At 43.3% G+C, this 16528-nt stretch overlaps 1 protein-coding gene across 6 annotated transcripts in view; it reads left to right on the top strand.

Moving 5' to 3' along the window:
- The window catches only part of FHIP1A (FHF complex subunit HOOK interacting protein 1A), a 276539-nt gene that overhangs the window by 237409 nt on the left and 22602 nt on the right, over window positions 1-16528 (top strand). For all 6 annotated transcript variants that reach the window (XM_045055776.1, XM_045055775.1, XM_045055774.1 and 3 more), the window contains 2 exons: window positions 9576-9743; window positions 10900-10979. In XM_045055776.1, the coding sequence (XP_044911711.1) occupies window positions 9576-9743; window positions 10900-10979 (248 nt within the window). The remainder of the gene's footprint in view (window positions 1-9575; window positions 9744-10899; window positions 10980-16528) is intronic.

Here is a 16528-nt window from a genome sequence, read left to right as displayed (position 1 = left end):
AAAAATTAACAGGTAAGTATATCTGTATTTTAAACAGTTTTCAAACACTGAGTATTGTCATATTAATGAGTCACAAATTTGGTTTGGTGGGTTGCAATTAGCCCTTAAAAAACAATAAAATAGAAAACATCAGTGCGTTGTACTTTGTAACTGTAAATACTATGTATTATTGTAAAATATAGTTCTTATGGTGGGTTCTGGTTTTAAAAAGTTTAAAAAGTACTGTTCTCATGTTTTGGAAGATTATTTGGAGAATGGGTTATGAGATTAATCTTTTTTTTTTTTTAATTTTTTTTTTCAACGTTTATTTATTTTTGGGACAGAGAGAGACAGAGCATGAACGGGGGAGGGGCAGAGAGAGAGGGAGACACAGAATCGGAAACAGGCTCCAGGCTCTGAGCCATCAGCCCAGAGCCCGACGCGGGGCTCGAACTCACGGACCGCGAGATCGTGACCTGGCTGAAGTCGGACGCTTAACCGACTGCACCACCCAGGCGCCCCATGAGATTAATCTTGACACTACTTTTAAGCCTTATCATGGGCTGCAAATGTTAGCTGGTCTTTTCTTGGTATAAAACATTCATTATTAATCCATTCACTCAACAAATATATTTTGAACACCCAGTATATGCGAGGCACTGTTCTAAATGCTGGCATGAGATCACTCCAGCAGTTTACTTACAAAGCAAATCATCTAATTTTCAGAGAAAACACTGTATCAGTTTGCATAAGGTTTAGCTGCAGATAACAGAACACTCCCTTCATGTCACAGAAAACTCCCTTTAAACAATCTTTTTTTCTTTTTTTTTTTTAATTCCATACACCAGTTCTGTTCACATCTATCTCACTGGCCAGGACAGGTGTAGCTATACCTAGATACAAAGGAAGGAGGGAACTGTAGTTTTTTTAGCTCTAAATTTAAGATTCGTTCTCAAAGAAGAAAGAGAGACTGAATACTGGGGAGACAGTTAGAAGTGCCTGCCACAAACCTCAAAGTTTCATAGATGTTAACAAAGTTTAGTTTCTGTTGATGGGAAGCTGGAGCTTTCTGTTACTATTCTGCGGAAAAGCCAGGCTGTGTACATATAGGGTTGCACATGTTGTGCACTGCACAGGGACGTCCTGCAGAAAGGGCAGATCGGAAGAGGGAGTTGGGAGAAGCAGCTCGAAGTTAGGAGACTAAAGTGTGTTCATTGTCTCAACACACGCAGTCAGCTTTTAAGAGTCTGAATCAGTGTAAGTTTCTGAAAAGCCACCTCATCTCTGACCTCGCCGTGGTACTTCATGTCATTTCTCTGCCATTGTAGGAGAGAAGATTAGGGTTATAAATTAAGCTTGCATTTACTGTTGATTTGAAATGGAAAAGTAGATTTCTGTCTTTCTTTCTTTCTTTTTAATTTCAACAAGTGCACGAGGGAGATAATGCTCCCTCAGTTCTTAAGCATCAGAATTATGGAAAGATAGGAAGGGTCCCACTCTCTCTAACGCAAAGAACCACAGGAAAGTACCTTGCACAAAGCCCCACCTTATTTATCTAAGGCAGCCAGGTGGTATTTGTCCTGGAAACAGTCTTGGAGAAGGGAGGGAGGGTCCGGTCTGGAAGGTGGTGTGAATCTTCTATTCTTTCCCTGCACCCTCCTAGCAGAACATTAAACATTTATCTGCAACAAATGCCGGCAATATTTCAAATTGTCGTAAGAAAACCAAAAAGGAAAACAGAAAGGAAGTTTACAGTCTGCTTAGTTTTCTTTTGCCCCACACTAAACTTTCTTTTGCTCTCCCCCACCCCCCATTTGTATGTCTGACTGGCGTTTCCAGTGAGGTGGAGACAGAATCACTGTGACAGGGTCTGCCTCTGTGTACCTTACTCTGTGATTATCTAGTGCCAGGTGATGACCAGGTTGGGGCAACAGAGAGAAACGAGAATTAGAACAGAGAGACGAGAATTATTGAACTCACTTGGGTAGATACCTGTGTGTTTTCTAAGTCTTCCATTGTGTTGAGGACTTTCTGTCTCGTGGAAAGTAAGCCAGGAGTGAAATCTGGCTCTTGTCATCCTAGCTTGCCTTTGTTATAGTCTGTGGTGTCTAGGAAAATTGGTCTGTGTATAAAACTCCAGGCCAAATAATCCCTTTGACCCAGCAGGCAAATTGAATGGGGAGGGAGGTGGTAGGCCGCCTTAGAATTGTTCTCAAATAACTTCATTCTACAGAAGCTGCTGATTGAGACTCTGGTCCATGAGCCATTTCCCCTTGACTGTTGGGTTTTAATGTCGATGCTCATCAGAATTCACTAGTACTGTCCTATTAATCAAGAAGAGAAATTAGGGGGAAACCCGAGGAAGCATTTCTTTTTTCCCAATAGGTCACTTTTCTAGGTTGCTGTAATTCAAGAGCATGGCATGAGTTAGGCTCTGTATTTTCAATGTAATGTTATTCATGATAAAAGGAAAATATCCTCTGCTTTGCATGTATTGTCAAATTAATCTAACCTCCTTGCTGATGAAGGCGTCCCCAAACATGGGCTGTAAAAACCACGTGTTTTTATTAGTAACAGGGCTGCTGATTTCCATCTCGACACATGTATTGATTACCCTCTGAGTCCCTGCTGGCGTAGCAGGTGCTTTGAGAATTCACACTGTAGGTCAGACACAGTCATTTCTGCAGTAAGTTTGTAGTCTTAAAGGATGGGCGAAGGCATTAAGGAAACTGGGAAAGGAAATGGACTAGCCCACAAAAGAGGAAGCTGAGGGCTTAATAATTCCAGAATAGGAAAGACAGCTGAGTTTTGAGAGGTGGCATTTCCCTGTCACCACATCTTAATGTGAGCACAGGGTAAGGCACACTGTTTTTGTAAAAAAAGTTTTAACATTTATTTTTTGAGAGACAGAGCATGAGTGGGGGAGGGGCAGAGAGCGAGGGAGACACGAATTTGAAGCAGGCTCCAGGCCCTGAGCTGTCAGCACAGAGCCCGACGCGGGGCTCAAACTCTCGAACTGTGAGATCGTGACCTGAGCTGAATTCGGGTGCTCAACTGACTGGGCTGCTCAGGCGCTCCGCGTGAGGCACACTTTAGATGACCGGGGTAGAATCTTCTTTACAACGAGGAATGCTTTCTGGTTGGGAAGACGGGGCTGTGTTGCCACGGGAAGCAGTTTAGAAGAAGGCAGAGTGGCGATGTGTGTTTTGGCTGCCCGGCAGCAGAACCCCTTCCTCTGGAAGCCCACTTCTTCAGCCTTCTGGTGGTTCTGCTCACGTACCGCAGGGTCCTTTCATGCAGGGTCATTTTGCTTGGGTTGAGTCCGTTCTCATGAAGTTGTGTGGACTCCAGGAGCTGAAGCAATATGCTGAGAATAATCCTTCATTACACAGTAGGTGCTCAGAAACTGACCAGTGATGATGGCGTTGTTTGTATGGTGGTTCGTATTGTAAGTTCGTAAGATGCTTTCTGAAACAGCTAGTAAACAGCCGACGGATGGATTTAGCGATCTTTGGGATACTGTTTGGATCTCTGCTTCTGCACTTAAACACCCACCCCAGAGTGTCTCTGTTCATTCTGACCTCAGAACCAAACTGTGAAATAGCTTTCTTATGCAATATTTGGAGTATTTCAATAACTGAATTCCATTAGATGAGGTTCAAATATAATGGATCATATGTTGAATTACACCCTGATAAGTTATATTATAATGAAGTATTAGGGAACAAATTATGCACACATAGTACAGCAAGGGAGGCTTTAGATATAATGTGCCAGGGTACCGGGGTGGCTCAGTTGGTTGAGCATCCAACACTTGGTTTTGGCTCAGGTCATAATCTCATGGTTTGTGGGCTTGAGCCCCGCGTTGGGCTCTATGCTGACAGTGCAGAGCCTGCTTGGGATTCTCTTTCTCCCTCACTCTCTGCCTCTCCTCTGTGCTCGCTCTCTCTCAAAATAAATAAATAAACATTAAAAAAAAAAGAAAGAATTTGCTGACCGCTCTGGGGAGAGGTTTATGATAGGCAAGAGGAAGTGTATTATATTTAATGAATTAGTTAATTGATTATATTTAATTGATTTAATTATTACATTTAATGTATTACAGATATATTGAAGAAATGCTGGGAATAAAAGATAGAGACTGGCTTAATTTTAATATTTTTCCTTAAAATATGTTGCTGATGTCACTCTAGCCATCATTTTAATTCCTTCCTTCCTCAAATATTTTAGGAATAAGTAGTCAAACTTACTGATTTTGGATATCACCTCCATTTGCCTTTTCAGCCTGCCCGTGGCGGTGTCAGTGACTGGTGTGGCCTAGAGGTCTAGGAGCAGAAGGGAGGCTTGAGGGGCCAGGAGGGAGAGAGTCTGACTCATCAACTGCAGGCTCTCTGCAGACTTGGAATAACCGAACGTCATCTTTCCTGAATGTTTGGCTGAAACAGTGGGGCTGCTTGCTGAGAACCAGGGTATCTGTCTTCCTTTATGTACTGGAACGTTCTTTGTGCTCTGTGTCCTTGGAGGGTAGAAGATGTCTGTGAAGAGCCCACCCAGCTGCTGCCCTTGGCTGCACTTGGGTGGACATGCCTCCTGCCTGGCTGCTAGCGTGTCTGGCAGCAGCAAGCAAAGTTCTTAGCCTGTGTTTCCTGTGAATGTCCCTTCATGCCTGTTCGGTGCGATCCAGCCTTATTGTTCCTCTCTTCCCTGCTGCTTTCAGTGGGCAGGGTTCAGCTGAGTCTCAGTTTCCTAACCCTCCAATTGGAGCTGCAGGGGCTGAAGACTTACACACGACCCGGGTGAGCCCCTGCTTAGCTAGTTTTTTCCTGTCTATGGAAGGAAAAGCCAGGGAAAGGTGGCTTCTAACTTGGAGAGGATGCAACAGTCACCTGACCCCACTGCCTGCCACCTGCCTAAGCGACAGAAGGTAGAACCCATCTGTTTGTTCCAATGTGACTGGATCACAAAAAAACAATTAGCAGGTGGGAAATTTGTTTTTCGGGACATACACATAAACCTGCCATTATAGGGAGGATTCTGGTGCTAATTTAGATGCAAATGGAATTGCCCAACTCGAGCTGATTACAGAAAGGTCAGAATGTCTATATGCTCAATTTCACTCCTACGCTACGCATTAAGTTAATGTGCTGCCGCGATCGTGGGCACGATGGCTGGGCTTGGTTCTGGCCTTCGCTTTTGAGAGAGTTTTGAATTACAGAAGCGGATGTGACACATGGTGTCAACTCCTCTCTTCCTTCCCACTCCCTTTTTTAAAGGAAAACAAGTCCTATTTTGTCCTTTTCTGAGAGGCTTGAGATATTAATTTTAAAAATGCATGTCTGGGGCTCATGGTTAAGATAGAGAGGAGTAGATTGACTGTAAATTCAGTTGCTTCCTGGTCGGAGAACTAATCTGGACTATGCATGCACTTCTTCCAGACTCTGAACATGCTGGGTTGTAGCCTGGGGTGTAGGACTGGTGAGGATCCTGAGCGGCTGAGGGGGAGGCAGAAAGGCCCATGGGCTGGTGTGGTTATTGCAGTGCTGCTGTATCGCTTTTCAGATGTTTCTGACTCTAATGCACAGTCCAAAATTTATCTTAGGCATTTGTGTATGTTTGTCTATATTTTTTACTGAGTATGTAACAAGGCACATACATAAATATAATATATTACATTACATATAGTTTGAACAAAATAGGCACCCAAAAGTTTCACAAAATAGTTCCTACCAAGTGCAATGTACTCTAGTATTTTCTGTTTCAGTCTGGTCTAAACCATGAGTGAACCGATACACTGATTTCACTATCCACTTTTGGATTTCAGACTCTAGTTTAGAAACACCAGTTTGAGGGACTGGTGAAGGCATTGGGCGTGAAGGGGACCCAGGTGAGAGCTAGTGGAAGGGGGAGAGGAGAAGGTGGGTGAAGAAAGGGATTGATTTCAAAGGGTAGACCAAACTGGTCTTGACAGAGATGAAGTCAAGTCCCTGAGTCAGGGCTCAGGTTCCATTCTAGAACTGGGGCTGAAAAGTGAAGCACAGAAGGGTGCCTCAGCAGATACATTCTTTAGGTTCATGGTTGCATTTATCTTGTCAAGGATAATTATTTGTTTGTGGGAAGGAGTTTTCCTTAGGTTATTGCTGTCCTGATGCCTTAATTTTTTTAAATTTGTTTTTCTAAATAACTTTTTTAATGTTTATTTATTTATGAGACAGAGACAGAACATGAGCAGGGGAGGGGCAGAGAGAGAGAGAAAGAGAGAGAGAGAAAGAGAGAGAGAGAGAGAGAGAAAGACACAGAATGCAAAGCAGGCTCCAGACTCTGAGCTGTCAGCACAGAGCCCAACACGGGGCTTAAATTCATGAACCGTGAGATCATGACCTGAGCCAAAGCTGGACGCTTAAGCGACTGAGACACCCAGGTGCCCCTATGGTTCTGCCTTTAGTAAGAATTAACATTCCTAAGCTTTAGTATCCTTAAATTTTATTACTGTATATTATATGGTAGTAAGGTAGAACCTCATTTACTATTTCTACTAGTATTTGTACCCAAATTTGTAGCTACCTGCAATTCCTTAGAGAACAAGAGAAATAAATACTGACAGTCATCTCACCGGTAAGGCAAAAGGTCTTACATACATCAAGAGCTGATTGTCCTTTGTAATTGGACCATGAAGAGGATGCTACTGTCCTGGTCGACTAATATGTCCTCTTTGGGGCATCAGTGGCCGCTTTGGTTTTGCATTCTGCACGGCAGAGCTGCCTTCCCCTGGGGGTTCATCGTTAGCTTTCAAGTGATCACACTTAGGCTCTGGTCTCATCCTCGTTAAGGAGGTTGCCTATTTGGGGGATTAGAGGAAGATTCTGAAAAGTAAGATAATGGGGCAGGAAAAGATTTTCTGGGATAAAAGTCTTCTGAGGGCTCTGTGAATATGGAGGAGGGAAGAGACAGAGAAGGGAACCAGATTTTCTTGGCTTGGGTATTAGTTTAAGGTGAGTGTGACCTCGATTTATAAAGAGGTTACAACTTGATGCTTAATAGAATTGGGTTTTAATATTTATACCATGTTATGTAAATGCTGCCCCTCCAAGTGTTTTCTTAAATCCTCTTAGCTTATAAATGACAGCTTTGATTGCTAAGAAAAGAAAAAAAAAATAATAAAATCTTTCATTTATCCAGCCTAAGAGTAGTAAACAATAGATGCTTAATGCCCAGCTTTCATGTGAGCCCCCAAAGACTGAGACTTCTGTTCTAAAGGGTTTATTGCTGTGCTTTTGAGCTTATTAAGGTCATGTGTAACTTAAGGGGGGAAAAGCTGATGGTGCATTATTGGTGCAAAGGCAGCTCCTGGAATTGTGCAGGACATGTCAGCTCAGCAGTGCTCAGTAAAGAAGGCTGAAAATACAGTATTGCAGAAATTGCATGCATGCATGGCCCGTTTGAAATGTCTGGTTGTGCGTTTTTCTAGTGATCCAGATCATTAGGGAATTAGACTTCTGCCCAAGTGATTTTGAATTAAGTTTCTGCTAACGGACCCCGAGATGGTGGCAGTGGAATGGGGGTGAGCTAATGGAGCTCCACGTTCGGTGGTGGTATGAATCATTCCCCCATAAGTATACTTGGTGACATCAGTTATTTCATAGGTTTTTATTAAAAATGTCCCCATTCTCTGGGGCCCTCAGAACACATTCAGAGAAGAGGGAAGAATTAAAAATTAAGCTCAACTCTGGCAAATGTAAATCACTAGGACCTTGGGGGCTGTTGTTTATTCAGGAAATGTTATATTCAGTACCTTCTATGTGCCCAACTCTGTACATTGCACTGGAGTAATAAAAAAGACATAGCATGTGTTCCAGGGCAGTGTTAAGAGTGCTATGAGCTTGGGACTGGAGAACACCAAAAAAACACAAGGATAGAAGCAGTTTATTTCAGGACCAGGGACAGCCCATGAGAAGCACTCTTCTCAAGGTAATTTATTTGCCGAGTGGTTGAGGCTCACCTGTTTGTTTTGTTATATTTGGGCCACAGAGAGCCCTTTCAAGTTGGTCAGATGACACAGTGGTGTGTGGAATGTTTTGAGGTCTCAGAGCCCTGGCGCTGAGCTGGAGGGGGACGGTGTTTGCACTCTGTTGCACGCCGAGCTCATGCCACTCAGGGTTCTGCTGGGCCACTTGTCAACAGATCCTGAGAGGGTGAGTTCAAGTGTACTGTATAGGCATGCCTTGCTTGGAATAAGGAAAATAGACAAAACTGATTTGGCTTTATCTTATCCACTTGGACTCCTCTGTCTGGAATATAACTAAGGACCAAGAAAATATATGAAAACAGTTTAAGCCTTTATGTATAGCTGCATCCACATGGGGCCTATCTATACTCAGATATCAGACTTGCTGATCTGGTTTCTAAACTGATTTTGAAGACAGAACATTACAAGGAGAAGAGTGTATTATAAAAGGAATGACCAACAACAATATCATAAAGTGACAGTTAATACTTTGGAAGAAAGGAAGAAAGAAGTGAAAAACTGGAAAAGAGAAAGATGTAACCACTCAAAAAGCATCCCCATCTGTTTAGCGTCAGGTGCATTAGACTCATGGCAGGGGAGATTGCCGAGATTTCTAGGGGATAGAGCTGGAATCTGAAGTTTGGAACTGTTTCCCTCGTGATTTCCATGCACCCCAGTTTGGGTATTTCTGTTCTACGGTCAGTCAGACAATTGATGACCCCTGTTCGTCAAGAGATGTTGTACTTTGCTTTTTAGGAAGACAAAGAAAGCTATCCGAGTTCTTAAAATATTCCCTATCAAAATGCTTAAAATTAAAATTTGAATGCTTTAAGCACCAAATCCTCAGCACTTTGAAAAACTTGACTCTTGAGAGTTTTATATTCCCTGAAAGACAGACATTCTACTGCTTGGGATAATCACACCACGTAGAAAATACTAATTTGTATTATAAAAAAAAAATCGGTTACTTTATAAGTGGTAAACTCTTATAGCACTTTATAAATAACACTTTATGTATATTATTCAGTTATAAAAATTTGACTTGCAGCTTTCCAGGAACATACCTGAACATCTGCGTTACTTTGTATCTGTACCTCTTACATATATACAAACATACACACACCCATCTTCCTGGACAGAAAATGTGTTCTTATGGTTCTAGCTCCTGGTACATAACAAGTCTAATAAATATTTATTGGATGACTAATGATGAAACAGTTATATTGAGCTTTCTAATTAATCCTTTATTGACCATGTAGATACTTTACATTATCTTCCCCCCCCCCCTTTGTGGTTACACACTAAAATCTTTATGGTATTTGAACTGCATTTGATGATTAGAGTTGTCAGAACACTTGAATTGCTTTTTTATGTCCTTGCTTTTCCGTTACTGAATTAAAGGGCGGAAGCAGCATGTGGTATTGTGGGATGTGAATAGGTTATAGGCTTCAGATGAAGCTCTGAAGCGTGTTCTCGTGGTTGGCATGTCCTTGCCTTGATGGGGTCACTACGGTGAGGCCAGGGGCCTTTGGGGAAGCATGTATCACAGCATCGAGAGGATGCTCGCCTGTGCTCACTCTGTCGTTGGTCCCAGGTGACTGTGGAGGAGGTCATGACCACAACTGCATATCTGGACCTTTTCCTGCGTAGTATCTCCGAGCCAGCATTACTCGAGATCTTCCTCCGTTTTATCCTGTTGCACCAGCACGAGAATGTCCACATCCTAGATACTCTCACAAGCCGAATCAACACCCCATTTCGGGTAAGGTGAACCCCAGAGGAAGGGACTTTATAACTCAGAACAAATTTCAGGAGAGTTTGTTTTGGGGATTAATGATGAATATTTTTTTCTCTAATCCCCCCTCCCCTGCTGTTTCTTGTAGCTATTATTATTATGACACCATTATGGATTTCATTGACCAGGTTTTAGGTCCGTCCTGTCTAGAACACAGACTCCCTGGTGCAAAAAATTACTTAAGTGCTCTGATGAAATGATGAAAGCTTACTCTCAAAAGGGTACCATGATTTTATAATTCACCTGTAGGTATCTTCCCTATTTGGCTGTTTACCTTTCCTTTTTGGAAATTAGAGATCAAAAGAATTCTTGGTTTCGAATGAACTTCTTAGAAGACTATATTATCATACTCTCAGCACTACTGAAAATGGAACCAAGGAGAATGTTTGCCCCAAAGCCAAGAGACAAGCCCAAAGGAGCTGAGGCATGGGGCTAAACACTCTAGTTGGGGAGCTGGCCAGGGTACCTGCAATTTTCTGTTAGCCCTGTCTTGTAAATAACCAATGTCATATTTGAAAATAACTTGGGAAAATAAATGCCCAGCAGGAGATCGTGTGTGTGTGTGTGTGTGTGTGTGTGTGTGTGTGTGTGTGTGTGATGTGTGTTGGGGAGTTGTAGGAGCACGTTTATGTGGATCTTTAAAAGTTGGAAATAAGAGCACAGGCATTTTGTAGGAGGGTCATTCTGCATTATGGCATCATTCTAGACATAGGCTTTCTTAAATGTTTATTTATTTTTGAGACAGAGAGAGACAGAGCATGAGCAGGGAAGGGGCAGAGAGAGAGGGAGACACAGAATCTGAAACAGGCTCCAGGCTCTGAGCTGTCAGCACAGAGCCCGACACGGGGCTCGAACTCACGAACTGTGAGATCATGACCTGAGCCGAAGTCGGACGCTTAACTGACTAAGCCACCCAGGCGCCCCTAGACATAGGCTTTCTAATCAAATCCTGTAGGAGAACTAAAAGCCTTAACACACATTCTCTCGGGAAGCAGCATGTTTTTATCAAAGCTGCTAAAAAAAGAGGCCATTTTATTTTGTAATTCTGATTTATTTTCCATCTGTGGGGAGTAGAGCTGTCCTTCCAATATCTGAAATAGAATGTGTGTTTTTTGCTTCCCAGCTCTGTGTGGTGTCCCTGGCATTGTTTAGAACTCTCATCGGTTTACATTGTGAAGATGTGATGTTACAGCTAGTTCTAAGGTGAGTTGCCCTCTTTTGTTCTCTTTAAAGAAAAACTCAATATGTTCTATTGCTATTATATTTTTCTCTGGGTCATATAAGCCATGTAGGAGCCATGCTTCTAAGGGAAAAAATGATCAGGAATATCAATCTGATTTCTGTATCATTTCCCAAGGTTAATTTTAGTTTTCCTATTAAGAGTATTTACGGGGCTAAATACATTGTATTATAAATATGTTCCTGGAAATAACAGATAGGATGTTGGGAAATTTTCAGACTATGAAGGCTTTCCTGTTCTGCGGCTGAATGTCTTTCTCCTGGAGTACACTTTTAGAGGCCTGTGTTACTGGAAACAACTTTTCCAAATATGAAATGCTATTGATATATAATTTTTATGACTCTTGCCTTCCTAATGTTACACCTACAGCGTGCTCTCTCTGACCCATAAGTATGTTTCAATTCAATTCAGTAAATATTTAATGAGTACTTTCCGTGTACAGTTCAGAAGAGAGTAGGGCATGGGGTAGATGGATTGAAAAGGACTTCTAAACAAGGTGGAGCAGGTAGGACCTTCGGAGGGACAGGTGAGAAAGGTTTGGGGAATTGGCTAGTATATGAAGGCAGGTGTCAGGAGTCAAAGTGAACTGCTGTTAGGATGCTGTTAATGTGGTCATTTGGCAGGGGACTCAGGAACACCTAATCCCGCCTTGGCCCAACTCTGCCTCTCCTGTGGGGGTCCCCAAGGGAAGCATCTGCTTTGTGAAGGGAGAGAGGGGGAGGTGGCTAGGCTTTGTGCTCCCACACTCCCCTCTCGGGGTATGGAAACAAAAAGGAACAAGTCAGCCAGGGTCGTCTGGCACGCCTTCCTGCCTCCTCCTTCCTTGGATTCTTTTGAGGACGTTCTGACCCTTTGTGTGACCTCCTCCTTGGGAGTAGCGGGAGAAGAAGCCTAGGACAGGGGAAGAGGAGGAGGAGACTTGGACCACCTCTGGTCACCAGTGGGGTTTTGATACAACGTGAGTAGAATTACAAGAAGAGGACATTCCAAGTGGCTGCGTTAGCATTTCCAGCGTGGTAGCTGTGGACAAGTAAGGGGGTGGCGAAGTGGTTGGGGAACAAGAGGAGAGGCTTCACCCAGGAACAGGTTAGAAATGCAGATTCTTGGTCTTTTCCCAGATGTGCTGACTCAGGGGGTGGGTGGGGCCTGGCAAGCTGTGTTCTAACTAACTCTCCAGGGGATTCTGATGCATGGCTGATTTTGAGAACCAGTGGTCACTGGTTTATCTGCAAATGGGAGCGATAAAAAAACCAAAACCAGGCTGGAAGAGGTGGATGGTGGCATCCACCATGGTGGAGGCCTCACAGAGTTATCATTTCGTGGGGAAGTAGATCGCTTATTAATTTTCTTACTTTAAAAAGAGTTTTTGGACTTTCTAGAGGTTTAGATTAGGTCATCAGTCACTAATCTTAAGACACTGGCGGGGCGCCTGGGTGGCGCAGTCGGTTAAGCGTCCCGACTTCAGCCAGGTCACGATCTCGCGGTCCCGGAGTTCGAGCCCCGCGTCAGGCTCTGGGCTGATGGCTCAGAGCCTGGAGCCTGTTTCCGATTCTGTGTCTCCCTCTCTCTCTGCCCCTCCCCCGTTCATGCTCTGTCTCTCTCTGTCCCAAAAATAAATAAACGTTGAAAAAAAAAAATTAAAAAAAAAAAAAAAAAAAAAAAGGACTGGCAAAGAACAAATCTGATCACGAAGGGAGAGCCTGGGTAGTCTGGCTAGAATATTTTGAGTAGAACATCCCATCCTAAAAGGATTGCTTCAGCCTCCCGTTAGGTGTCTGCTGACGTGACAGATGCATTTAGCAAGGCCTGAACGGAATCCCTCAGAGCAACTTGTTAAAGCCTTTCTTACTGCCCCAAACCACACTTTGCTTCCCACCATGGTAAAACCTGATTATATTTGTCAAATTCCTAAAGGCTGCTTCGCTGGGGGCATGAAATGCAGCTGTCTTTTTCAGCCTCCCTGGAAGCCTGGCCCTGCTGGGGATGTGCAGAGCCTTTCCCCTCCGAGCCACCTCATCACGTGTGGCCCAGCTGGGGACAACTCCTCCATCACCTTTGGTCTACGCGGGATGCGATGCGGTGCTCGTTGTGCTAAACACCGCCCTCAGAGATCGTGTTAGCTGCTTTTGAGACCCAGCCATGTGCCACGTGAAGGGGGAGAAATTGGCTCATGGTTGAGATATTTCCATATCCAAGTCAGGGCTAATCGTTTCCCAGCAAAGTGCCTGAAGGGCACACGTCGAAGATTCTGAATAGGGTGATGGAAGCCAAATCCCACGTAACTACCTGGTCTTAGGCTCTCTGAGCCCAAGCATATTCCTTGTTTCTTTAATGAGGATGATGGCTTTAATACAATAATGATAGTTGCCCTTTATGTAATACTTTCTTTTTCTTTTTTTTAAGAGAGAGAGAGTGTGAGAGGGGCAGCAGGGGGTGGGGGAGGGAGAGGGAGAGAGAGGGAGAGAAGGAGAGAGGGAAGCCACCAAGTAGGCTTCATGCTCAGTGTGGAGCTTGGACGTGGGGCTTGATCCTATGACCCTGGGACCATGACCTGAGTGAAAATCAAGAGTCAGACGCTCAGTGGACTGAGCCACCTAGGCGCCCCAATTTATTTCGAATTCTACCTCATTGCCTGGGGGAATCCATGAGCGAATGGAGAATATACACGGAAGTCAGGTATGCAGCAGACTCGCGGGAACCCTCAGCTTCCTGGTCTCTGCCCTCTGAACTGCCAGGTCCCCCCCCCCCATTTTAAATTATATTTAATTGTCATAACATACATAGAACATAAAATTTGCCATCGCAACCATACAGTTCACTGAATGGTATTAAATACATTCACATCGTGGTGCAGCCATTGCTGCCATCCATCTCCAGAAATGTTTCCACCTTGCAACAGGAACACTGTGTCCCACTAAGCACTAATTCACCATGTCTCCCTCCTCCGGCCTCAGGAAGCCACTCTCCTACTTTCTGTCTCTCTGAATTTGACTACTCTCTAGATACCTCCCTTAGGTGGAATCATACCCTTTTTTTGGTGCCTGAACTTTATCACTTTTCATGTTGTCTTCATGTTGTTGCATGTGTCAGGATTTCCTTCCTTTTTAGGACTGAATAATATCCCACTGTTTATATATACCACATCGTGTTTCTCCATGTCTGGTGATGGACGTTTTGGGTTGCTTCCGCTTTTTGGCTGTTGTGAATAATGCTTCTAGGAGCATAGGAGTACAGATACCTCTCTTCAACACCCTGCTTTCAATTCTTGTGGGTGATATACCCAGAAGTGGGATGGCTGGATCACATGGTAACTCTATTTTAAGTTTTTTACTGTTTTGCATAATAGCTGCACCATTTTACATGCCCACCAACAGTGCACGAGGGCTCCAGTTTCTCCACATCCTTGCCAACACTTGTTATTTTCTGTTAAAGAAATGGTGTTTTTGTGATCATGCAAAAGTGAGAGACAGATTTCAAGAACCAATCAGAACTCTTAGAAGTAAAAGCTGTAATTATTACAATGAAAAATCAGGGGTTTGGGTAAATAGCATGTGGGACACAGATTAAGAGAGAAAGAGAATTAGTGAACTAGGAGATAGAATGGAAGAAGTTACTACATTTGCAGCAGAAAGAGGTAAAGAGATTAAAATTATGAAAACAAGGCTGTGAATGACGGTGGTTAAATTGATAAAGTGTAACAGATCCCATTAGAAGGAGAGTGAACTGCTGACTTGACCTTTCTATTTTTGGAATTTCTAGCTCATACTAAGATGTTTGGGAGAATCAAGTGTGGGGCTATCTGAAAAGTGTTTTTGAAACGCTGTAACATACTACACAAACTGAAGGGAGGAGAATTTCCTGGAAAATACATCCTAAACTAATGAAAACGTTGTCTTTTCTGATTTAGAATCTGTACAAAAGCAAAGACAATGCAAAATCCTTATTCTTCTAGTCATTTAAACTTTATCTTCAGGGACATAAAACACAGATTTATAATCTGTCCTTTTTGTTATTGCCACTATAGTGGTTCGAGCGCACATGATAAACGTGTGGGGCTGAGAGGCAGTAGAGCAGTCGAGATTATGTGAGTCCACCGAATTGAACTTATTTGTTATGTGATAAATAATAACTATATGTCCATTTTTGTTGCAATCCAAATACTACTAAATACTGATATTGCAAAGTGATAATCCATTCATAAGTGATATATTTCTTACGGTTAGCATAGTAATCAGGAGCCATAACTTGAAATAAGGTACCCCCAAAAGAGAGGCTATTTTAGTGAGCAGAAAACCAAGGAGAAACTGTCTGCCTGCATGGATGTGACATAGAATAGGCCAGAGGCAGGCAGGAAACGCTGATAAGCAGTGAGGTGACAGATCACCCCCATATTCCTGGCACTTGCCAGTTTAGGCAAAATTTAATTGCTTACTACCCTGAATGCTGTTTCTGAATATTCTGGTTGGGGCATTTTTTCCGGAAGTGCTGGTCCGTCGTCAGGTTCTTGAATTGCGTTGCCTGTTGTGTTCAGTTAGAGGATGTTTTGCTCGGAGAGCAAAGTGCATTGCTGTGTGTCCACTTCAGGAACATTTCCATCCTGCATGGGAACTGGGTGTCTGGAGGAGAGCAGGGGGAAAAAAAGGCAAGCCAGCCTAGGGGAAGATGGCTAGGAAAAGTACAGTCAGAGTGTCTTTGGAAAACAATCTTTTTGAAATTTACTGATGTTGCTTTGTAGATTTTTGCCTCTCGGTGCTTTATTGAGGTTCTTGTCATCTCATAGAAACACCTTACCTACTTCATTGTACTGCTTTGTTTCGCTCGTGTTGTCAGTGTAGCAGTAGGCAATGTGTGCGCTTTGTTATTGATTGGCTGTCACTGAACTGTTTCAGACGCAAGGATGCTTCACTTCAATGAGTGAGAGCCAGGGAGAGGGACAGTGGGCCAAGGGGCGCGAAGGGTTGGGGAAATAACGAAAAAAAGAGAGGACAATATGGACGATATCATTTTTTCCCCCTGCTGTGTCGTAGGACGGCTTTGAGTAATCTGGATCTCTAAAATCAGATATTTCTTAGTTTCTGGTTATTTTTACTGCTTTTGAATTTAAATAAAAGCCTCCAGACAAAGTATGTGTAGTATAAGTGAAAAGATGGTTTGAGGACAAAGTCTGGAGTGATTTTTCTCTTATCGACAGCCACTTCATTTTGATATTTGACATTAGGGCAGCTTCTGACATTCATTCTGTTCCTAATCTTTCCCTGTAAGGGATGGGAAGACAGAGGGTCAACGCGTGGTTTTCCCACTCTTCCCTCTGGGATGATCCTTCATTTCAGAGGTGCTGTGGAAGCACTGTGAATACGAGGGAGGGGTTATTTATGTGAACTCACTCCCCATTTCCAATTTTTTTTTAACTTTCTTTATTTTGAGAACGCACAGCGGAGAGGGGCAGAGAGAGAGGGAGAGAGAGAGAATCCCAAGCAGGCTCTGGGCTGTCAGCGCAGAGCCCAAAGCAGAG

This window comes from Felis catus, chromosome B1, assembly GCF_018350175.1.
Source record: "Felis catus isolate Fca126 chromosome B1, F.catus_Fca126_mat1.0, whole genome shotgun sequence".
NCBI classification, from domain to species: domain Eukaryota; kingdom Metazoa; phylum Chordata; class Mammalia; order Carnivora; family Felidae; genus Felis; species Felis catus.
This window is presented reverse-complemented; position numbering and strand designations above follow the sequence as displayed.